This window comes from Mixophyes fleayi, chromosome 9 (assembly GCF_038048845.1).
Source record: "Mixophyes fleayi isolate aMixFle1 chromosome 9, aMixFle1.hap1, whole genome shotgun sequence".
Taxonomy (NCBI): domain Eukaryota; kingdom Metazoa; phylum Chordata; class Amphibia; order Anura; family Limnodynastidae; genus Mixophyes; species Mixophyes fleayi.
This window is the reverse complement of record NC_134410.1, coordinates 25,658,893-25,682,800: the sequence shown is the minus strand read 5'-3', so window position 1 is coordinate 25,682,800 and position 23,908 is coordinate 25,658,893. Positions and strand designations below refer to the sequence as shown.

Genomic DNA, 23,908 nt, shown 5'->3' with positions numbered 1-23,908 from the left:
CACCTATCTACCCCCTTTCTCCAGCCACTCCCTTTCTCTCCCTTGTCTGTTTTTCTTTTCCCCAATGATTGTTTATGCTCTTATACACAGTGAAAACTTTCTTATATTGCTGCCTTGTTATGTATGTTCTATGCAAACTATTACTGTTAATTGCTGTTAATTATTTTTTGCAACGTATAAAGAATATATAAAAAAAAATATTAACCAATGCCTCATTGATTTTGCTAGAAACACACAGATATGCAGTGTTAAGGATAAGCGTTGCCAACAACTGTCTTTTTGTTTTGTATACATATAGGAAGTTTATATTACCATGGTACCATATATAATATGGGATTAACAGAGTGCAGGCATATTTCTTCTCTGGTTTTGTTCTAAGGTCTCTACAGGTTTCATTACTAAATATATATACTATATATCATACTACTTTACAGAATTACTTTGCCTGTGTGTTTAACAGACATCACATATGTAAGCTGGTCAGTTTGTAGATATTCTGTAATTTGGACTGCATTGGTACGGTAAAAGCACCACTACTAGGTACAGACCTATGGTTCCGAGACTGTGACAGGTCTGTTTCATTCATGCGCAATTATTATAACCTTTATTTAAGGCACTGCTATTTCTGGATTGTGGAGATGCTCTCGGAGGGGAAATCGAAATAGTAGTATGACTAATATTAGCGTATATTTTTCTATTCTTTCTATATTCTCTCTTTAAGGTGCAGAGGGGAGGTATGAACGGAAGAAGTGGGAGCATTCGTGCCCTCAAGTGGATGAGGCATGAAATACAATATTAATTTCATTGCCATGACTCTGCCCACTCAGTATTCACCGGTGTGGGCGGGGCTTGAAGATGTGATTGCATGGTCATAGCACAAATCCCCGCCCACCCTGCAAATGATTGTAGGAGAATTACTTGCTCTCACCCTAATTCTGTAGACATTCCAACAGAGTAAAGAACTATGGTTAAAACAATGTTACATTTTTCATTTTTTGTTTCATTTTTTTAATTAAAGTTTTTGAAATAGACCCAATAGTTTTCTGTTCTTTATGTTTATTTCATGATTGCTCTTCTTTAGGTATTTTCATACCATCCAACTTCTCAACAGTGATGGAGAGGGAAAAGCTGCAGCCTATAAATTATTAAACAAGACAGGCAATCGACTTAGCTCAGTGATTCTCGAAATCACGAGGCAAAACAGGAGCAATAGGTAAGTATATGTGAACAGCAAGTAAAGCTGCTATTTGAAATTCATCTATACAAACCCCACAACATTCTAATGTTTGTATTCAGAACACTGAGAGAAGGGCGCCTGATAGGGGCAATTACATTGTGGTAGAGTGTCCACCTCCCCCTGGATGCGTGACTAGTGCTATGTCACTCCCAAACCTCCTCCCCTCCGCTGAAAACATCCATGCATCACCAAGCGCATAAGTGGCAAGAGAGCGTGCCACCCATTCAGCGCTGTGAGCGGGACCTGCCACATAACGCTCCTGGCAGGGGTGGACTGGGCCAGGGGGCAGGGGGGCATCGGTCCCCCGGGCCACTCAGTCTGACCCCTGTTCGGGCCGCCACCCCCGTGGATGCATGTTTTTCTTTGATATTACCTGCGGCCGCTTTACAAGACAAGCGATGCGGGCGCGTCAGCGCACAGGCGGCCGCATCACATGACAGGAGATGCGGCCGCGTCATTAATAGTGCGCGGAAAAAACATTACTATGGTAATTTTCTTGCTGGATTTCAGCTCGCTGCGAGCTGAGCCGCGAGCTGAAATCCAGCTAGTTTTTACGCACCGCGGGAACCCGACAATTGAATACCCCCCTATGTGTTAATAAGCTGTATAATATACATGATATAACTGCAGTGTATATACAATGGTCTCTCAGCAGGTTGTTAGCAGATGTGGACAGAGGTGGGTAAATAGAGTTATGGGCGTATTCAAGTGCAACATAATTACATGTGGACGCAACAGAAGATAAGCTTTTTAGGAGGTGTATCGCCTCCAGATACTGGAGGGCTGTACAAAGACACGCAATGTTGATGACCATTAGCAGCCCTATCTAATCTCTTCTGATTCTCTTTTTGTGTAATGACGGCTTTAATATTTTTTTACTATAGTTGCACCTGTGTATTTGCATAATTTATGTGTCATTTTAATTTGTATTACTGCAGGAAAGAGGTTTCCTATTGGATCTCTAAAGGGATAAACAACGGATGTGGGTTTATTTAAATACATTTTATATGGAAAATGTGACTTTCACATTTCTTAATAACAGCCTTGACACTTTATTGCATTATTATATTGTGTACAAATAGGGTCTTGTGACTTTAGCATCTACTACTAACGCTGTGAAGCCGCAGCTCCACACTATCATCAGCCATAAGCATACACACTTGTACACTGACTCAACGTACACATGTAACTAGGCTTTGTTTTGCTTTTTCTACGTACTTTAGATGCGCAAATGCATCCAATTCTGAATGACATACCCAAAAATGTTCGGTGGTAATACAAATAAAGTTTTTTTTTTAGCTGTTTTAAAGTGTTTTTTTTCAGTACTGTTGTTTTGTTATACTGTAAAAGAAAGATTCAAAACCACAGAAAAAGCTCATTGTTGTGGACAAGCCTTTTAAAGAAGTTACAAATAGAGGGAATCCTTAAGCCAGGTGTGAGGTTGTGCCACAGTCTGCTCATTTTACCTGCAGTGAACAACAAGAACAATCCACAGAGTTTCACTGAACAGCTGATTGAGTCTTCCAGCACCATGAGCTGCCACGTAAGCAGGTTCTCAGGTTCAGGTTTTAGGTGGGGACACTGGGGATCCCCACGATTTGCATTATAGGGGAACTGAACCAATATCCATACGAATGCACCCTACCAAATTGCTGGTTCCTAGAGAACTGATGCAGGTGGCATATACAAAGAGTACCCCTGGTGATCGTCTCCCGTGTGTAGTATATTTTCTAGTTCAACTGGAATGAACACATCGCCTGTATAACCGTTAACCACCCTTCCCCCATCTATACAAGCGGTGCGCTCCAACCTCTCAACATTCCATATTATAAACATCAAAATAAAATAAGCTTCAGTAATGATCTAATAGGCGATGTCATTGAACCTTCCAAATATCTCCATTTGACTGTGACTAAACCCTAGTCAGTTAGTCCATGAGTCTGAGATCTATCATTCGAAAATCAGGACTATTGGGGTCGATGTGTCTGAATTTTCTGCAGCCACCACTCCCCCTATTGTTAGGGAATATATGACAGATATAAATTAAACTGGGAGTTCTTCTGTGTAGAATGTATAACTAGAGAGGGGCCCTTATTCAACCTCATTTGCTGTGTAACTATATAATGACCAGGCTCACTAAGTGCAACGCAAACAGGCATTAAGGGTTGGGGTTTAGGAATGATAAAAAAAAGGGGTGTCCAAGTTTAGAAACCCCATTCCATGAGCAAAATCTCCTAAAATCAATCAATACTTCCTACATATGATAAGAATACAGTATAAAAGTATCAATATTTATCATTCAATGGATCATTGACACTAAGGGGCATATTCAATTAGCTTTCGGATTTGCGGTAACGCGCGTTACCGCGAAAAGTGCGCGTTCTTGCGGGTATTACGGTACCGCATTAACGCGGATTTTCGTTCGCAACCCTATGGGCTGCGAACGAAAATCCACGTTATTGCGGTAACGTGTATTACGTTTCGCGGCTGTTCCGGCGCGTTACCGCGAATCCAAAACCTAATTGAATATGCCCCTAAGGGGTTTATTTATCAAGCTGCGAGTTTGCAGCGGGTTTGAAAAGTGGAGATGTTGCCTATAGCAAGCAAATCAGACTCTAGCTGTCATTTATTTAGTACATTCTACAAAATGACAGCTAGAATCTGATTGGTTGCTATAGGCAACATCTCCACTTTTCAAACTCGGCGGAAACTCACAGCTTGATAAAGTTAACCCTAAATGTGTCAAAAAATTCATACGTTTCTCACATTATACCGTTAATTGTAAAAATTTAACCCTCTAAAGGAACATGCATGTAGTAAATCCATTAAAACCTATAGCTCAGGGAGTTTCTCATCATGCAATGCTGCAGCTTTAAGGTGTACCTCTACCAGTGAGGCAAATTTCAAAATAAAAGTTTAATAAGTAATGATTAAAACATATTCAAAACAAAATAGAAGGGGTATTCTTTTAAAAATGTAAAGACATACAGGGTTACTTGACAAATATTTACACACATTTTGGAATACTTAAACATTTAACTTAACGGATAAATAAATATATTTACACACTTTAGGGGACACCTGGGATAAACTGACAAACAATAGGGAACATTTGATAAATATATACCATCATAAGGAGTTACATGATGAAAAATGACTGACAAACCTTGGTCTAGTTGGTCGCGTAGAAGGAGAAAAATGTTCCCCCGGGACAAACCATGTTACAATATAAGGGGTGCAAATTAGTTTATTATTCTTCACATAAGATAAATACTGGCTGTTTTTTCATCTAGCACACAAATACTTGATAGCTTTATTTTTACACTGAAATTTAACATTGATCTAGGATATGCCCTACCCCAACTATAAATCTGTCCCCACAATTAACCTCCCCCTCCAATACAACATGGTTTTGCCCAGGTGCAAAGTTACTCCTTTTTTATGCTTTGCTCTCCTTAATGACTCAGGTTCTTTATACGCAACCACTAGACCAAGGTTTGTCAGTCATGAGCTTCATGTACGGACACATTAACTGTGTCATCAACTCTTGGTTTTTGCAGCAAGAAAAGTTCTATGTTCAACTGCTACTGTGGTTGTCCAGAAATACAGGGCTGGTGCTAGGGTCCATGGCGCCCTAGGCATTTCCTTACCTTGTCACACCACCGCCGCCTCTCTGCTCCGTCTCCTCCCCTCCACTCACTGACACTAGTGAGTGGAGGGGAGGAGATGGAGTAGAGAGGTGGCGGTGGTGAGCAATAGCCTCTCCCCCCTCCCCCGTGCATCTGAATGCTGTGCGGCGGCCGTGACAGGTATGGTCAGCGGTCGCCGCACAGTTTTAAAATAATTTACATTCTTGTGGCGCCCTCCAGAGCCCGGCGCCCTAGGCAAGTGCCTAACCTTGCCTAATGGGAGCGCCGGGCCTGCAGAAATATAAACATTTTAATAAACTTATCATAAAACGGACATCAACCTCCGGTACCTGTACACTAAAGGTCCCCCTTCTTACGCCACTTCAGCGTGCCGACATGTCAAAATCCCGCTGCCAAGAGCAGCCACACTGAGACTATCACGCTATTACATTGGCTGACTGAAGCTACGTAATGTATCGCGGTAGGCGGGCCCAATGTAACAGATCAGATCCATCTTTGCGGAGCCCTTATTTTATCAGAACTCAGCACAGTGAACAGGGTACCAGGAGAAAGAAACAGGTACTGGAGATGGAGAAGTCCATTTTATATAAAAAAATATAAAAAGGTAGCATAGTTTTTTTTCATTTCCAAAAAGACTGTGAAAACTATGACACATGGGAGCGCTAGAAAAACTTTCACATCTAAAATAGAAATGTCAAAGATCATGTAAAAACGCATCTCCCGCAGTGCCAAAACCTTTAGCACCTGTTTTTGTGCAAATGTGCCGGATTGTATGTAACACGCATGGATTTTACATATGAAAATGGTGGTGTCTGCAAGAGTGCCAAATCCTGCATGGATTGTGACATCTATGGCAGACTGCAGGCTCGATGCAGTTATCTAGTTACGCACTCACATGCAAAAATTAGATTTCGTTTGTGGTCGTAATTATTTCAACACACTTTAAGGGGTGAAGAAGATGCATTCAGGGGTGCATGGGTTACAGGTTATCTGCAAAGCAGTCGGTACTGCACTGTCATGAACCAGGCACAGATTAGTTTTTACTTTATTAATAAAAGGGTTTTTTACAGTGAGCTGGGGATTGTGTGTGTTTAGGTGAAATAAAGTGTATCTATATAATAGATGTAGGTGCAATTATTTGTAAATGACACTTTTTATGGCCTAATTGACATGTTTTCATGGGAAGGGGAGCAGAGCATGCTGGGAGATGGCAGTGCAGTCACAATTTTTGCTGAGAACAGCAACAGAGGATGTTGTCCTCAGCAATAATGACGGCAGGGAAGACTAGAGAAGCAGGTTGTAGAGACGTCACTACAGCCCGCTGTCTCCGGTTACACTCCCCATGTATCCTATAAGGAGCAAATGCTGCTCCTAGGATGTGTATAGGCAGGGGGTCAGATCAGTATATGTCTGCCCCCCAGGAAGGAAAAATACAAATACAAATATAAACAAATTATAAAAAATAACAATACATTACATTTTAATTAAACAAAATAAACTCGGTTGCACCTTATGTGTCATTTATTTATAAGACAAAAAAAAACTATTTAAATGAAGCGGGTGATATGATTGGTTTGAAGTGACATTTTTACTCGGCATCATATATAGTTGGAAGTAAATGCATGTTTTATGGTTAAATTATGCTTTTTTACTCCACATGTGCACAAAAATAGCAAATACGGAGGGCCCTATGCAGACTCAGGCGCATCTTACTTTTAGTACAGTCATGGCCAAAAGTTTTGAGAATGACACAAGTATTGGTTTCCACAAAGTTTGCTGCTTCAGTGTTTTTAGATCTTTTTGTCAGATGTTGCTATGGTATACTGAAGTAAAATTACAAGCATTTCATAAGTGTCAAAAGCTTTTATTGACAATTACATTAAGTTTATGCAAAGAGTCAATATTTGCAGTGTTGACCCTTCTGTTTGAAGACCTCTGCAATTCGCCCTGGCATGCTGTCAATCAACTTCTGGGCCACATACTGACTGATGGCCGCCCGTTCTTGCCTAATCAATGCTTGGAGTTTGTCAGAATTTGTGGGTTTTTGTTTGTCCACCCGCCTCAATCAATGGGATTAAGGTCTGGGGAGTTTTCCGTCCATGGACCCAAAATGTTGATGTTTTGATCCCCGAGTCACTTAGTTATCACTTTTGCCTTATGGCAAGGTGTTCCATCATGCTGGAAAAGGCATTGTTCGTCACCAAACTGTTCTTGGATGGTTGGGAGAAGTTGCTCTTGGAGGATGTTTTGGTACCATTCTATATTTATGGCTGTGTTCTTAGGCAAAATTGTAAGTGAGCCCACTCCCTTGTCTGAGAAGCAACCCCACACATGAATGGTCTCAGAATGCTTTACTGTTGGTATGACACAGGACTGATGGTAGCGCTCACCTGTCCTTCTCCGAATAGGCATTTTTACAGATGCCCCAAACAATCTGAATTTACCCGTCCTCAGCAGTCCAATTCCTGTACCTTTTGCAGAATATCAGTCTGTCCCTGATGTTTTTCCTGGAGAGAAGTGGCTTCTTTGCTGGCCTTCTCGACACCAAGCCATCCTCCAAAAGTCTTCGCCTCACTGTGCGTGCAGATGCACTCACACCTGCCTGCTGCCATTCCTGAGCAAGCTCTGCACTGACGGTGCCCCGATCCCGCAGCTGAATCAACTTTAGGAGACGGTCCTGGCGCTTGCTGGACATTCTTGGGTGCCCTGAAGCCTTCTTCACAACTATTGAACCTCTCTCCTTGAAATTCTTGATGTTCCGATAAATGGTTGACTTAGGTGCAATCTTACTAGCAGCAATATCCTTGCCTGTGAAGCCATTTTTGTGCGAAGCAATGATGAATGCACATGTTTCCTTGCAGGTAACTATGGTTAACACAGGAAGAACAATGATTTCAAGCACCACCCTCCTTTTAAAGCTTCCAGTCTGTTATTCTAACTCAATCAGCATCACAGAGTGATCTCCAGCCTTGTCCTCATAACACTCTCAAATCTGTGTTACGAGAGAATCAGTGACCTGATGTCAGCTGGTCCTTTTGTGGCAGGGCTGAAATGCAGTGGAAATGTTTTTTTCGGGATATAGTTCATTGTCATGGCAAAGAGGGACTTAGAACTGAATTGCAATTCATCTGATCACTCTTCATGACATTCTGGAGTATATGCAAATTGCCATCATAAAAACAGACAGTAGACTTTGTGAAAAATAATATTTGTGTCTTTCTCAAATCTTTTGGCCATGACTGTACACTTCACGCTTACAGAGGCCGAAAGGGGGAGGGAAGGATTGTTTCAACGCAAGGCAACTACAGAGGAGGTGTGCTCATTGGCTGTTATTAAATTGCCCTTAGTCTCTCTCAGGCTGTGTATGTATATGTTAGGGCATTTAGACTGTAAGCTCCAATGGGGCAGGGACTGATGTGAGTGAGTTCTCTGTATGGCGCTGCGGATTTAGTGGCGCTATATAAATAAATAGATGATGATGATGATGATGTACTTGCTGCCTATGTAGAGGTCAGAGATCGGCAGATACACTCAGGGGGACGAACAGCATGGGGTCCCTGAAAGAGCAGCTACCGTAACTAGGCTATGAGAGGAAACCCACAGCATGGAGTGCCCCTGTCTTAATCTTAACCAGTACTAACCTGTTCAGCACAGGGCCGAATTCCCTAGGGAAATCAGATCTGCAAAAAAATATACCCCCTTCCCCCTCTCTGGAAAACAGCTCAGTGCTGAAAGTAATGGGGTTATTTTCAGACTCCCCCACATGTATCCTCTTTTACCCATTTTTTGTTCACCTAAATCCATGGGGAGTCCTCTTCTTTCTTCCAGCCTTCAATCCACTGGGATAAAAAAACAACAACCCAAGGTTGACGATACAAAACTGTTGTTTCGCTCTGATTGGTCAGTGTGAGAAAGCCGATGTGTATTGGCCAGTAGTGAAGTTCTTTTCATGAATGAGCCTCACTACAATTCAATACAGAGCTGACAGGCAGTATAGCCCATTACTCGCATCACAGCTCCATAAAGTATTTCTTGGGTAAACATATTTTTTTTTTTTCATCCCAATGATTAAAAGCTGGAAGAAAAAAATAGGCACCCCCATAGATTTAGGTGAGCAATACATGGGTAGGAATGTGTATATGTGGGGGAGTCTTTTGTTTCTATAAAGAAGTTTGTCACTGTGTGTGTTTGTATATTTTAGTGTGTTTTTCACAGGTTTCAGCTGGGCTCTGGGTCCCAGGTCGTACAGGTGCTTGTACTTCTATAAGTGCCAGTATGCTCTGACAGCCGTGGGTATGCTGGCACCTATAATTCTACCAACACACGCATTCCCAAGCAGTTTAGGGCTTGCTGGAATCAGTAGTACACCAGCAAAAAAAATTCATTTATATAAATTAACTCTTTATTATCCCCACGGGTGTAGGAAGTGCCCTAGTGCTTCAAGTCCTTCTCCAAATATGTATTTTATGTAGTAGTCAAGTTGCAATCACCTTACAATATGCGCAGTTCAGCAGACTCCCGTAATTTGCAGCTTATTTTGGACGCACTTTACGTCTGCTCTACGTCAACTCTACATCAGGTCCCGTGTATGCCTCCAGTTGGACTGGGAAACCTACAAATGCTCAAACAGGGCACCTTCACAGGGGCAGAATGAAGGCGTGCCGTGGGCCAGCTCTTTCCTATGTGCAAGGGTGACAATTAGGCTCATCTGCACAAACACAAATTCTCATATACTTTGCAGCTCATAAATGACCTTTATTGACCCCTACAGTAGTGATGACACCTCAGATTGTGGAAAACGCCTGTGTATAATTTATATGACATTCACTTTTTTATATAATTGGGCATATCTGGTTTTTCCCTACAGGTGGCCCATGCATCACACAACAAGTCTTACCTGGTTGTTCAGGCACGCGTCAGCCTGTTTCACATCTCTCAAGAACAGATGGAAGATATGGGACTGTACCAGGACCTCCCTCCTGTTCTCCCACATCTGGAGCAGCTTATTCCACCCCACCTCCAACTTCTGCAACCACTGCTGGAGTGAGAGGTACGGCAGGTCGGCCTCCTCCAGGCTCAGAAGATCGCTGACTGCCTGAATCTTATTGTAGTCCTCCTCATATCTGCTAATCTCTTCTTTCAGGGAGCCATGGAGCCCCAGCAATCTCTCAGCCTCCACTAGGTTGGATGGCAACTCTTCGGCAGCCACAGCGGTTTGCGTCTTGACCAACCAGGTCAGAAAGTTGTCCAGGTCTTGAATAAATTGCTGTAACTTGCTGGCAACTGTGAGGGAATCCTCACACCCTTGCATAGTCCTCTTCAGGGCTTCCCACTCCCCGCTAATCTCCTCAAAGTGCACTAGCACTTCCATGGCCTGGGATGGGTGGCAGGTGGTAAGAACTTCCGCATCTTGCTGTAGCTGGACCAACTTGGGCTCAAGAGCCACCAATGCTGCCTCCATGTTGGAGAGCTTCCTCTGCAGAGACAACACCCCACCCAATTCTCCGCTACCGCCTTGAGTGGTCTCCATGGCCTTCCTCTTCTCACGGATCTGTGACTTCACCTCGTTGCACTCTAGGAAGTAGTTCTGCAGGCGAAGGACGGAGGTGACCTGTTCTTTCCTCTGCTCAACGAGCTCCACAATCCGGTTCCACCTGTTCAAGCACAACAATGGAGATGAATGCATGTACCTAGAACCCGAGTAACTTTATAAATAACAGCGACTAGTGACACAGACAAATATATATGTAATCATTTTAGGATCTTTGCTGAATTGATAAGATAAAGCCATAATTGGCAGACAAGATAAATCAGAATTGAGGGGGAAGATGAAGCTGTAATTCGGTGGCATAGAGATCCATTATCCACACTGCCTCTGCTGTCCAAGGTTACCATAATAAGATTATGTCAGCAACATTTTCTTGTGTGTCTACTCTAAGCCGCAGATATTACTACTGTTTATATGGATAACAGAGGCAGTGTGACATAGAGACAATGCAGAATTATTTCTCCAGTGGATTTCTCAAGTTGAATTCCGCTTTAAAGGACACTGCAGGAACAATGGAAGAGTCGGAAGTGGCTGATAACAGATAACAATGGCTTGTTTTATGGTAGATAACATGGCTACATAGGATCTTAAGCTTCTTAGCTCATGTCATAGCATGATAACGTGTAAATTTCCATTTATGAATGTTACCAGATGCCTTTTCATATTAGACTATGTATTTTACAAATAGGGACTATGAAAGTACACACCTCACCATGAATTAACCTTTTTCTGATTCAATAACCTTTTTTTTTCTTTTTTTAATATGCATCCTATTTATATTGCTGGCATTTTCTGTCCCATTGTATTGTATGAAGAATACATGAAGAGACAGGTTCCACAGGGATGATAGAAGCGTATAATGAAAAGTGGTCCCTCAAACTTGGACAAACAATGTATATCTGATGCTCAGGTGAATACTATTAACATATGTTACCATACAATAGACTCTGGAGGTTGTTAGGGAAAGTGAGGGCAATAAAATACCTTAGAGGGCAACACTTGGCTTTGGCCCTTGCTCTAAAGTACTTAATAAAAAAAAAATCAAAACATTACAATTAAATTGTTTCATTGTTTAGCAAAACCCTGAAGAACATGTGACTAGCACAATACATCGCAATGTACTGCAATCATACATATTGAGTTTGTAAAGGCATTTTTACAGCTGTACCATTCATCACCTAAATCATCTCCAACGGATGCTTCTTTGCAGATAATTCACCCACATCCTCATACTCTGGGAGGGAGATTCAATTTGGCGCAAGGTGTCTCTGAAACGTCCACGGAGACACCTCGCGAGAGAGATTTACAGGCATCTCTCAGAGGGGCGCAGAAAAATGTGCAGTGATTCCTACCATAACGGGCAGCAACGTGCGCAGAAGGACATCGCAGTGTCTGGGTGTAACAATAGATTCCTCACGCACTTTAAATACCATAGCTACTAATGTCTATCTCTCTAAATGAATTCTGTCTGTATCTAAGTGTTTCTATTGGTGAAATAGGTATCTAGGCCCATATCCTCTCTCTTCTGTACTACTGTAACATCCTGGTCACTGGGCTCTACTACACCTGAATCTATAAAATGAAATACACTTCCATAATCATTTCCCATCAGTATATTGGTAAGGCTGTGATCTGTTGGGCCACACTCACCTGCCTCTCTACTGAGAGTTCTAGAATGAGTCATTAGAGGCTATTTACTAATATTTCTTAAAGGTGAAAGTCTGCACTAAACCATACCAGTCAATCAGACATTTGTATTCACTGGAAAATATACCATAGGCAGATAAAACCTGATACAAGTTCAGATTGGTTGCCATGGGTTACTGCAAATAACCCTCACTGCCCTAATCATCTCATCTGAATTACTGAGTTCATTTCAGTTTTATTTTCATAACTTCTTTGTATTTATGCCAGTTATTATTTAAGTATTTCATCATCCCCAAGGCACTATATCGACAAGCTTATTTCCATTCATTACTAATAATATCTCATCCATCAGTGAGCTGCAATGTGTGGAGGACACAGTGTGTACAGGGTAATAGAGACACATCTGTGAATCACTCCCCATCCATGCAGTTGGAATACCTGCTGTTTAGGTGATCCTGACAGGCGCGGACCTCTGAGGAGCTGGGATGGCCACCCTCCAGCAGCTGCTGCACAATCTGGTTGACATCCAGTACACGACCCATTAGACTGTTCATTTCTTGGTCCAGACTCTCGAATCTACAACCCATAAGACAAAATCCTGGTCACCAAATAATCCTCTCCATTATCTTCTTCCAAAACGTATTAATTGAAGAAAAGTGGGATCTAGCCAAATATTAATTATAAACTAACACAAAAACATGCATAAAATGGGCACTTGAGGAGGGTACTGAAAAATGGACCTGCTTAACGGCAGAACCTAATAACCAGGATTGTCAAGTTCTCACCTGTGTTGGACCACCTCCACATCTTCCAGTCTCTGTGGGATATCCATCTTCATTAACCATTGCTCCTTCTCGTCTATCCACACCTCACAGGAGTTAACCTCCCCAAACATTTTGTAGACATCTAAAGCATCTTGAAGCCACTGGCTCCGCAAGGTGGCTACTTCCACCACCTCTCCATAGAGTTGCTCCACCTCCACAATACTGATCTGTATGTCCACCTGGTCTCGATACTCTGCACCCAGTTCTGACAACTGTTTTCTCAATCCCAGCACACCGGGTCTGTGCTTCTCGATCTCTTCACTGGCCGCTCGATGCTTCTTGACCAAAGACTGCGTGGAGAACTCATCGTGTCCAAAGTCATCACTGGATACCAGGCGATAGGTGTCCTGCAACCAACCGGCAAGCTCCACATTGTCTGCATTGAACTGATGGAAGTTGGAGGCCTCCTGGAGCTTCAGCTGATGGGCATTGGAAGCCTTCTCAAGGTTCTCCCATTTCAGCTTCACCTCTTGCATTCTCTGGCGGAGTCCAGACATTCCTCGTCGCCTCTTTGTTAGCACCTTGAAAGCATAAAAGGAAACTGTAAAAAGTTGGTTAATATCTTACTGACCATATCTACATTTCTAGCTCTACAGTGTGTAAAACAGAAGTGTTATGTGTAATTAATTCAATGCCCTAATAACTACAAGCTATTGAGAATTTACTGGAGCAGAACATAAAGGCACAATATTCACCTGCTCCCCTTTCTGTAGGGTCTGTTGTAGCATAGCATATCTCCCTCCGATCTCCCCCACCAGAATCTTGTGTTTGCTCAGAAGCCGTAGGACGCTGCTCAGATCTTTCCCGTAGCTTTGTGGGGCAGACAGAATCTGTTCTTTCTCTCGAATCCAGCCCTCAGCCTCCTCCACCTCCTGCAGAAAGCACCAGAGATGCCTTGATTCTTCCAGCTCACCCCGTCGTTTCTCCGCTAGCTGCCGCAGTCCTTCCAAGCAGCTCTTGACATGCTCTACACGGTTGCAGATGATCTGGGGGTCGCAGGGCTGATAATCTGTGTGACATAAAATATTTACTTGTTATTCAGGCCCCAATTTACTACTTACAAATATGTCCACTTTTGGTGTGTATCTGCTGCATGCTGTCAAATCCAACGTATGCTATCCGTGGATTCATCCCAGGCTTATACACAATCAAAGGAAATCTTCCTGCAAGCATGTATTATGATCGATTGGAGAACAGAATATACACAACACCATCTCTACTGTATAGAATCTGCTCTGCTTTAATGCATACCAGGTTAAACATTTGTAGTATGTTTGAGGAACTTGTTGATGTGCAAAAGCAGTTGATGAATCAGTTTCCTGACAAGCCTGGGGTTGTACTTGTTCTAGCGTTATGGTGCAATTTTCCAAGAAGTTTAAGGTAGTACATTATTTGTAATCAGCTACTTCTGCAGATGTCATTTTTACTTCTGCTTCTAAAATTATCTGCAAAACTTCTTACAAATTCTAGAATATATCGCTGAGCATATTAAAATGTGAAGCATTCTTAAAGAAACACTACATTTGATATAAAATACATTATCAATGCCAATAAAGAAAAGGTGTAATTAGAGGCGCGAATAACACTCAGAAGCAATGTGGCATTCACCTTCACCATCTGGAGCAACCGACAGGCAAGATTTTATTTGTTGAACATTAAATTATGCAAATTAGATTTTTTTAGCCCACTTACGTTCACGGTAAACACTGAACTGGGGGAATTATATTCTATTTGCACTACTACTTTCCTAGTTCACACATTGCGAAGTGGGAATGTTATTCTGTTCGCACCCACCAGAGTACTGAGTGAATTTTAGGGCAGCCTGATTCAAGGAGTTGACCCTCTCAGTCTGGGCGGTGATGTCGGCCTCCTGCAAGCTGTGTTTCTGCAGAAGATCTTCTACTTCCAGTAGGTGCTTTCCAAAATCTTTGGATGATAGGGGAACCTGAGGAGCACAGAGAGATGTCTACATGAACACAGTCATTGTGTGACTAATCCCCTGTGAGACCCATTCCATGCAGCATTGCTTGGATCACACCCACTCTGTCACCTTTATACCAGTCCCAATGTGCCCCTTCCCCAAAATAGTGTGTCTGACCCCTCGTTACCTGCATCTCATCCATCCAGTCTATCATGTAAACCATTTCCTGGAATACTTTCTGGAGTGCCAGGTTCTGCTCCAATCTCCTTCTTCTGGCGCTGAGCAGATCTTTCAGCAGGTTCCACTGTCTTAGGATATTATCTTTCTGGGCTGTTATCCTGCAGATATCATAATATCCTTCCGACTCCATCTCCTGGGCCAGGTCGGCCACCACCTGGATCCGCTCCTCATAGGAAGAAATGTCAGCCTCGATAGCCTCATGTTTCTTCATGGCGGCCTCCACTGCTGACAGGTCGTAACCAAAATTATCCTGGCGAGAATAACAGACGTTTTAAATGAGGGATTATCGCCTCCTCGGTTTAATGTGCAAATGAATAACACACTGTAAGGAAGGGCGTCTACGCTGCTGTCTACGTCTTACCTGGGACACCAGCCGCTGGTTCTCGGTGAGCCAAGCCTCCCTCATGGCTGCCTTCTGGTCAAATCGTTGGGACAACAGCTCCAGCTTCTCCTGACGGATAAGCTCATTACGCAGAGCCACCTCTCGCTCATGTTCAGCCTTCTCCAGCCGTGTCCAGGCCTAAAACATATCAAACACATCCAGCAAAATTAAATACCTACCAGGCAGGCAAGTGGGTATCATCATCATCATTTATATAGCGCCACTGATTCCGCAGCGCTGTACAGAGAACTCATTCACATCAGTCCCTGCCCCATTGGAGCTTACAGTCTAAATCCCCTAACATACACACACAGACAGAGACTGAAAAAGAGAGACTAGGGTCAATTTTGATAGCAGCTAATTAACCTACTAGTATGTTTTTGGAGTGTGGGAGGAAACCCACGAAAACACGGGGAGAACATAGAAAATCCACACAGATAAGGCCATGGTCATTTATTGAACTCATGAGCGTTGTGAGGCAGAAGTGCTAACCACTTAGCCACCGTGTGTATATTCAGTAAACTCACATCATCCAAATCCTTATAGTGCTTATTTGATGTAACTTCCCCTCGACAATCTGTACTGATAATCTACCCATTATTTTACAGAATGAGATACAATCAGCAAATTATCTCATATTTAGAAACCATGACCCAAAACCTGTATATGTGCAATTCTTAAGAGAACTCTGATCTTGCAGATATGTTCTTTAGCGATTATATTTTACCCCTTTACCGCTTGCACACTTCTCAGTTATATACATGACTCACCTTGTTAATATCGGAGATATTGTTCCCCTCTTTAGGGACGTACAGTTTGCGTTTCTCTTCCCTCATCTTGCTCTGAATGGTGAAGAGAAGAACCTCCAAATTCCCTTTCTCCTGAAACCTACAAAAAAGCAAACAGTGCAGGCAATCAGCCTGTAATTCCCATAACACGGGCAGCGCTGGCTCAGGCCCCCTGTACCAGTGAGAGGGGCAAAATAAACCGTAATGTCAGATGGTGCTTTATCCCCCATCTTGTGCTCCATGTACAGAAAGCACAAGACCGTAGTGCAGGAGGATGGGAGTCTCACACTCACTTGCATGGCTTCTCCGTGGTGCAGTAGGTGGTGAAAGCCTGGAGCTGCTGCTGGACGCCCAGCAAGGAATTGGCGAATTTCTGGTTTGTGATGATCGATATGGTTCTCTCAATCCACTCTAGAAGTTCTGACGCTAAGTCCTCATATCTGTTAACGTCCTTCTCAGTCTCAATGGCCTGGTCCAGCACCTGCAGACAATGATTGGTCACTGGGACATTAAACAGCCAATAGGAAGTGAGCAAAGCATGTAAACGGAATCTAGACTAATGAGATTGTCATAACTGTGGTACTTCCAGTGGTGGGAGTACCATCATGTACGTGTACACAAGTAACCAGCATCACACTGTGGACTGTGAGTATGTAAACACTTGTTAAAGGATATACGTCACCTTTCCAATGCGCTTGCCTTCGACAGCCAGAGCCTTCATCTTGGAGAAGTAGTGATAAAATGACACAACGTACGTGATGATGGACTTCTCGTCTGGATTCTCCATGTTGACATCTAGAAGAAAAGAAACAGAAGCTGTCAATGAAACTGTAAGGGCTCCATTTTTTTTTTAAACTCTCTTTTTATCTGTCATATGTTAAAACTGCAATAATCTCGCTCTGGTCGTTACCTTGTATCAGCATAATGTAAAAGGATATATATAATATATAATATGGCTGTATATAAGATGTGGCTGTAAATAATGGCGTAGAAGAACAGGGAATCACAGGGCTGAATATAATGTCGCAGGATAGTATACGGTTTCACAGATCAATATATAACTGCAGTATGAGGGAGCTTGTTATATGGGCCAGCGGTAATAGCAGATCTTGCAGCTCTTATTCATATAGATGACCAATACTCTGCATTAAAGACCTCGTTTCAGTTCTTGTCCTAGTAAGACTTGTGAGGGTTTTTTAGGCTTACATTAAGATTGAATGATAGAAATCTGATACATGGCCTCTGGCAGAGGCGGACCAAGGGTCGGGGGGCTATTTGGTATAAGCACGACCATCCTACACTACGATTGGGGAGCCCAGGTTGGCCCCGCCCCCTCTTTCACTTCGAACGGATCTCTTGCCCGCATTTTAAAGTCATGTGAAGTGCTGCTGGAGGGGGGCGGGGGGTCTGCCATTGGCCTCTAGGCAGGTGAGGGGTCTAGAAAAAACTAGCAGCAGAAGTTTAAACAAAAATGTCTTATTTGTGGATATTGATGGAAGGCAGAAAAAGGCAGATTATGGGATTCTTGAAGATTTGTGGATGTTGTAAAAATTCCCACATCGATTAAATCATTGAGATATATAATAATAGTCCTAATCCAGTGAAGGAAAATATTGGGAGTGAGTCCTGGGGATAAATGGCATATAGTATAAGGGAATAAGTGGTATAAGGGGAGATGGGTCGGGAACTAGAGCATACAGTCTATCACAGCATGACCACATTGCCAGAGATAAGGTAATCACTGGGTGGGAGCGAGTTCTGGAGGCCGGCGACAACTTGGCAGCCACATGATAGCTGATGTCCATGATGATGGAAGAAGAGCAGACTCAATGTCCAGCCAGACTTGAGACCCAGGGGAATAATGCCAAAGTCATTCAATTCTTTTATTTTTACATCCTATAGTTACACTGAATAATAATGCAGACTGCTTAATGGGAATTGGACAATAGTTTTACATCCTGACAATTTTCAAGACACACAGAGTCCAGCAGTTTAAAGTTCTAAAAGACAGTCGCCCTCAATGTTCTGCAGTCTGATGTTCCCACATACACTGACACTTACGGTGTGATATCATAGCAGCTATTGTGCTGCCACATAATAAACCCATGGAAATCGACTTTATTATCAGATGTGGTGAAAAATGTGGTCAGAAAACGACTGCTATTATCCTGTGTGTGTGGTCAGCCAACACCGCTGAGAGGCTGCAGATACTGGCGCTCGTCCCAACAGCCAAATGTCCTGATCTTGACCAATTTAGCCACTCAGGGGTGGCAGGATCAGCCTGTGTGTGGACTTCATTGAATTTCAGCAATTTAATGTTATAATAGACACTCAACTTTAATAGTCCTGTACTTTGATACTTCATAGACACTCACCTTCAGGGTCCAGCAGTTTGATCAGACCGAGCTGTTGTTCAGCTGTATTAAACGCTTGCTGTAGATTATACGCTGCGTTCGACTTAGTCAGTTTGCTGAAGTCAATAATATCCGGTCTAAACATATAAATAAAGGTGATTAATAGCATACAAACATTAAAGAAAAATTCCACCTGAAGCTGGAAATTCAGTTTTGGGTGGTATATCACAAGTAATACTATCCAGAACCACATCTAACCAGACTTAAATCTGACACCTGTATTGTTTTCATAACGATTTCCATGATTTGTCCCTTTAAACTTTATGGCACATTATGGTCATAAAAATCTTGTTTTGACAGTGTATTCCGGCCATCTACCTGTTACTAAACACAGTGGAAGATAATCGCATCCTCCTTGTACTAGACTGCCCTTAATATTGCACGGGAGATCTTAGGATCACCTTAGCCAAGCAACTGACTTAAAAAACATGGGGGTAAATGTATCATAGTCCGGTTATTGCATCCCGCGCGAGATCGACGAGATGACAGCTAAAATTTAAAGCGGCTTTAAATCTCGCGCGGGATGCAATAACCGGACTATGATACATTTACCCCATGGTCTTTTCTCCTACAAGTACACCCAGGGGTTGAGACAGAAGCGGTGCTAGGGCCTTTTCTATTCAAGCTCCATAACTAGGAAGTCCTAGGTGGATACCCACCCCTGGTGACCTTGGAAAAATGCCCCCTTTGTCCACTTTTTAAAACAGTCCTGCTTGGAACCGTTCGAGGGGGGGCTGCAAAAAGTTGAGAGTGAGGACAAGAATAAATAGCTAACAACTATAAAGGCGATTTAATTAATGCTTTACATATTCACGCGTGACTCAAATGGTTGCCCAGATTAAATATGGGGGACGTGGATGTTTTTTTTTGGCTTAGTGACGTCACTGGTTCCTGGTAAATTAGGCTGCGTTCTAATGAAAGTGGTTGGTTCACTGCTGCTTCCACTTTGTGTACGCCTACCCTTCAAACATTTACACTGTGGTAGTGATCTCTCCTGGCTACTCTGAGCATCTATACAACATAACAAAAAGGAGGCGAAGGAGGAAAGAAAAATAGGGTTCAAGCTACTGTATTGTTTCCAATTAAATATGATGCAAAGTTGAATATTTTTCATCCTAAATAAATTATTACCTACACATTATATGATGTATCCACTATAGTGGTTTACAGGGAGGACATTATATGAGGCCAGGATGTTGGAAGGTATACTTGTCATTCACATTGCCAGTATAACATACAGTTTTGAGAATGACACAAATATTATTTTTCACAAAGTCTGCTGCCTCAGTTTTTATGATGGCAATTTGCATATACTCCAGAATGTCATGATGAGTGATCAGATGAATTGCAATTAATTTCTAAGTTCCTCTTTGACATGACAATGAACTTTATCCCCAAAACAAAATTTCCACTGCATTTCAGCCCTGCCACAAAAGGACCAGCTGACATCAGGTCAGTGATTCTCTCGTTAACACAGGTGAGTGTGTGGACAAGGACAAGACTGGAGATCACTCTGTCATTCTGATTCAGTTAGAATAACAGACTGGAAGCTTTGACAAGAGGGTGGAGCTTAAAACCATTGTTCTTCTTCTGTTAACCATGGTTATCTGCAAGGAGACACGTGCAGTCATCATTGCTTTACAGAAAAAGGGCTTCACAGGCAAGGATATTGCTGCTAGTAAGATTGCACCTGAATCAACCATTTATCAGATCATCAAGAACTTCAGGGAGAAAACATCCAGCAAACGCCAGGACCGTCTCATAAAGTTGATTCAGCTGCGGGATCGGGGCACCTTCAGTGCAGAGCTTGCTCAGGAATGGCAGCAGGCAGGTGTGAGTGCATCTGCAGGCACAGTGAGGTGAAGACATCCTAACAAAGGTTAGTCCTACAGACAGCCCCGTCTTGAACTTTTACAAGCCAACCTACTCTCACCACAGGTGAGATTCCTCTATACACGGGTGCTCCAGAAACATGTACCCGGTATTTGCAACTTATTACCAACACGCTTTTCCCCACTCCATATAGACACCCTAGACTGCAGGGCCGTCCATTAAGTGTATATGAACTTCACATTATTTTTAAGCCAGCGATACATGATCCCATCTACAAGTTGCTAGTTTGGCATTTGTTTGGACTTTTACTATACCCAGGACTGCATTTGTCACTTTGGACTCTCTTGTATTTGCTTCTATATCCAGTGCACTGGTGTTATTGTTCATCATTTTGCATTTAATAATGTCTGTCTGTCTCTGTGTCTGTCTCTGTGTGTGTGTGTGTGTGTGTGTGTGTGTTAGGGAATTTAGACTGTAAGCTCCAATGGGGCAGGGACTTATGTGAATGAGTTCTCTGCACAGCGCTGCGGAATTAGTGGCGCTATATAAATAAATGATGATGATGATGATGATTTAATAAATACAAGTCTCTGCACACTTACACTGCATCTCCTTTTTACATTTCAAATTGACCTATCTACCTCAACATACCTAATCGCACTCACACTTCCGTTACCTGCACCTGGGAGTCTGTATTTCTATCACCACCATTTGGGGACTGGGAAGAGCCCCTCCACTACTCCCGTTGGCAGCAATATACACCTAGGTCAAGGAAGCGCATACTCTCATTTTCCTGTTCAATCATCACTCACAATTTTGCCTGAGAACACAGCCATGAATATAGAATGGAACCAAAATATCCTCCAAGAGCAACTTCTCCCAACCATCCAAGAACAGTTTGGTGATGAACAATGCCTTTTCCAGCATGATGGAGCACCTTGCCATAAGGCAAAAGTAATAACTATGTGGCTTGGGGATAAAAACATTGAAATTTTGGCTCCATGGCCAGACGCTAATCCCATTGAGAACTTGTGGTCAATCCTCAAGAGGCGGGTGGACAAACAAAAATCCACTAATTCTGACAAACTTCAAGCATTGATTAGACAAGAATGGGCGGCCACCAGTCAGTATGTGGCCCAGAAGTTGATTGACAGCATGACAGGGCGAATTACAGAGGTCTTCAAAAAGAAGGGTGAACACTGCAAATATTGACTCTTTGCCTAAACGTAATGTAATTGTCAATAAAAGCCTTTGACACTTATGTAATGTTTGTAATTTTATTTCAGTATACCATAGCGACATCTGACAAAAAGGTCTAAAAACACTGAAGCAGCAAACTTTGTGAAAAGCAATACTTGTGTCATTCTCAAAACTTTTGGCCAGGACTGTAGTTACTATGAGATGGTTCTCTCTATCTGAACCTAACAGTTAACGCACAATGATGTCATCACTTGCCGCACGGTACCTGTGTCTGTGGATGAGCGCGCTGAAGGCCAGGCCATCTCTCCAGCTTGTAGTAAAGTTCTGGATGTTGACCTCCGGATAGCTGGAAGCACACAGAGTGCTACATTTATATAAGTCCACTTACCGGTTCCCTTCTCATATACAATTAAATGCTCAAAACTCACCCCGCCGTCTTCATCTGGCACCAGAGGAGGAGGGCGTCCTTTGCTGACCTCGTCTCACGATTATCCTCGGTTTCTATCTTGATAACTTGGATCTGCCAGGAGGTGACACATCCCCATTACAGATGGGTACAGAGCGGACAATGTGCTAATGTAGGGGATCAGATAAACCCCAGAATCACATGTATACGGACACGCGGGAAGCATGAACAATGGGTAATCATCTAACTTACTAGGATACAAAAAGATAGTCTGTTCCTAAGCTGCATTGTACATTATTAAATTCCAGTGTTTCATAGTAATATTAGCAGGGCATGAAATAACAGCCTACATCTCCCAATGGTAGGCAAACACTCTAAGTGCCTCCTGCCCTGACCCTCGCTTATTTAATTTGTCCAACCTCAAGTTATGCTCATCCTGGATATCACACACAATGCAGCTGCTCGGCGTCACTGATTAGCTGTGAATAGCGCACCCTGGTGTTATCAATACTGTACTACACATGTTCAAAGCCTATTAATGATCCAGAGAAGCAGCAAGATGTGTGATACCAGGGACAATCAATCCTCTGCCTGCAGCTTGTATATGGGCTAAATAATAGAAAGGGAAAGGATGAATTACAAGGTGGGCGATGGCGGCGGATTAGTACATGGGAGGGTGGTTGCTGGGAAATTAACTATAAGGGAGGGTGGTGGGGAGGATGAATTCCAGTATATGTGTATATTGCTACTGTCAGAAGATGACATTATCAGGCTAATAATATTAAGACAAGTTGTAATTCTGCCAATAGTCGCAATGTACTGTAACATACACACACATACATATAGTGATGAATCGCACACTTGGGACGATCGGTTTCCCATTGCTCAGAGCCACACTCAGCTCTTTAATCCTTGGGGATTATGCCCCTTGTGCTGTGCCCTCTGTGGGGGGGTGCCTCTTTGTACAGTACGGTTGTGCTCAGAGCCGGAGAGACCTGGGCTGACAAGTATCCACACTCCCTGTTCCTTCCATGAGTGCAGAGTGGCAGTGCCAGCAGGCTGACTAGGTGCCCCTCTGTCTGTGACTTAGCTGGAGGCTGGGGAATGGGTGCTGCAGCCTGCGAGTGAACCAGATGGGACCTCAGAGACAGACAGCTCGGAAAGAGACAGATGACCACAAGGAGAAGGATGCATGGTGACTGCCCAGCATTAATGTAAGGGACGAGGGGGGTTGATTATGATGATGTGAGGTCAATGATGATACTAATGGAGACTAATTAGGATGGAGGTTAATCATTACGAGGCTGCAGGGGTTGATTATGTTGATGGGGGTTAATGACAATGATGGCGGGTTCATTTGAAGTTGATTATGAGTTAAACTCATCACCACCATCAATAAACCTCTTCCTTCTCATCATTATGAGTGTGAGAGAGGGAGGGGGTTGGAGGAAGGGCGAGCATTAAAGCACTATGCACACTCCGTTGTTTCACTGACCACGCCCCCTTTGTTCCACATGCCACGCCCCTTTGATTCACTGGCCACAGTAGGGTGCACCTTAGTAGATACTCTCTCCAGGGGCCAAGGCTTCTTGCTACAACACTGTGTAAGCCAGACACTTGACCCATCTTGAAGGAGGATGCCAGGGGGCTCGTGGAGCACTCTGCTATAGATGGCCCTACCTGGATCACTGGAGGTAAGTGGACAGCCTATCTTTTTCATTTACATATCTCTATCTATCTATCTATCTATATATATATATATATTTATTTGCACTCACTTACATTTTAGAGACCAGAATATAGAGACTACCCAAGAAC

The 23,908-nt window shown here is 42.9% G+C and overlaps 1 protein-coding gene across 4 annotated transcripts in view; it reads right to left on the bottom strand.

Annotated features, from left to right (window-relative positions):
• SPTBN4 (spectrin beta, non-erythrocytic 4) overlaps window positions 1–23,908 on the bottom strand; it is a 98,017-nt gene that overhangs the window by 57,066 nt on the left and 17,043 nt on the right. For 2 of the 4 annotated variants that reach the window (XM_075187066.1, XM_075187068.1), the window contains exons 6-18: window positions 22,113–22,204; window positions 21,950–22,048; window positions 18,613–18,728; window positions 16,920–17,032; window positions 16,531–16,718; window positions 16,220–16,337; window positions 15,429–15,587; window positions 15,015–15,317; window positions 14,701–14,851; window positions 13,602–13,915; window positions 12,868–13,427; window positions 12,521–12,658; window positions 9,785–10,541 (exon numbers count right to left, since the gene is read on the bottom strand). In XM_075187066.1, the coding sequence (XP_075043167.1) occupies window positions 9,785–10,541; window positions 12,521–12,658; window positions 12,868–13,427; window positions 13,602–13,915; window positions 14,701–14,851; window positions 15,015–15,317; window positions 15,429–15,587; window positions 16,220–16,337; window positions 16,531–16,718; window positions 16,920–17,032; window positions 18,613–18,728; window positions 21,950–22,048; window positions 22,113–22,204 (3,108 nt within the window). Of the gene's footprint in view, window positions 1–9,784; window positions 10,542–12,520; window positions 12,659–12,867; window positions 13,448–13,601; window positions 13,916–14,700; window positions 14,852–15,014; window positions 15,318–15,428; window positions 15,588–16,219; window positions 16,338–16,530; window positions 16,719–16,919; window positions 17,033–18,612; window positions 18,729–21,949; window positions 22,049–22,112; window positions 22,205–23,908 lie in introns of those variants that run through there. The other 2 variants (XM_075187067.1, XM_075187070.1) reach the window with 2 other exon arrangements.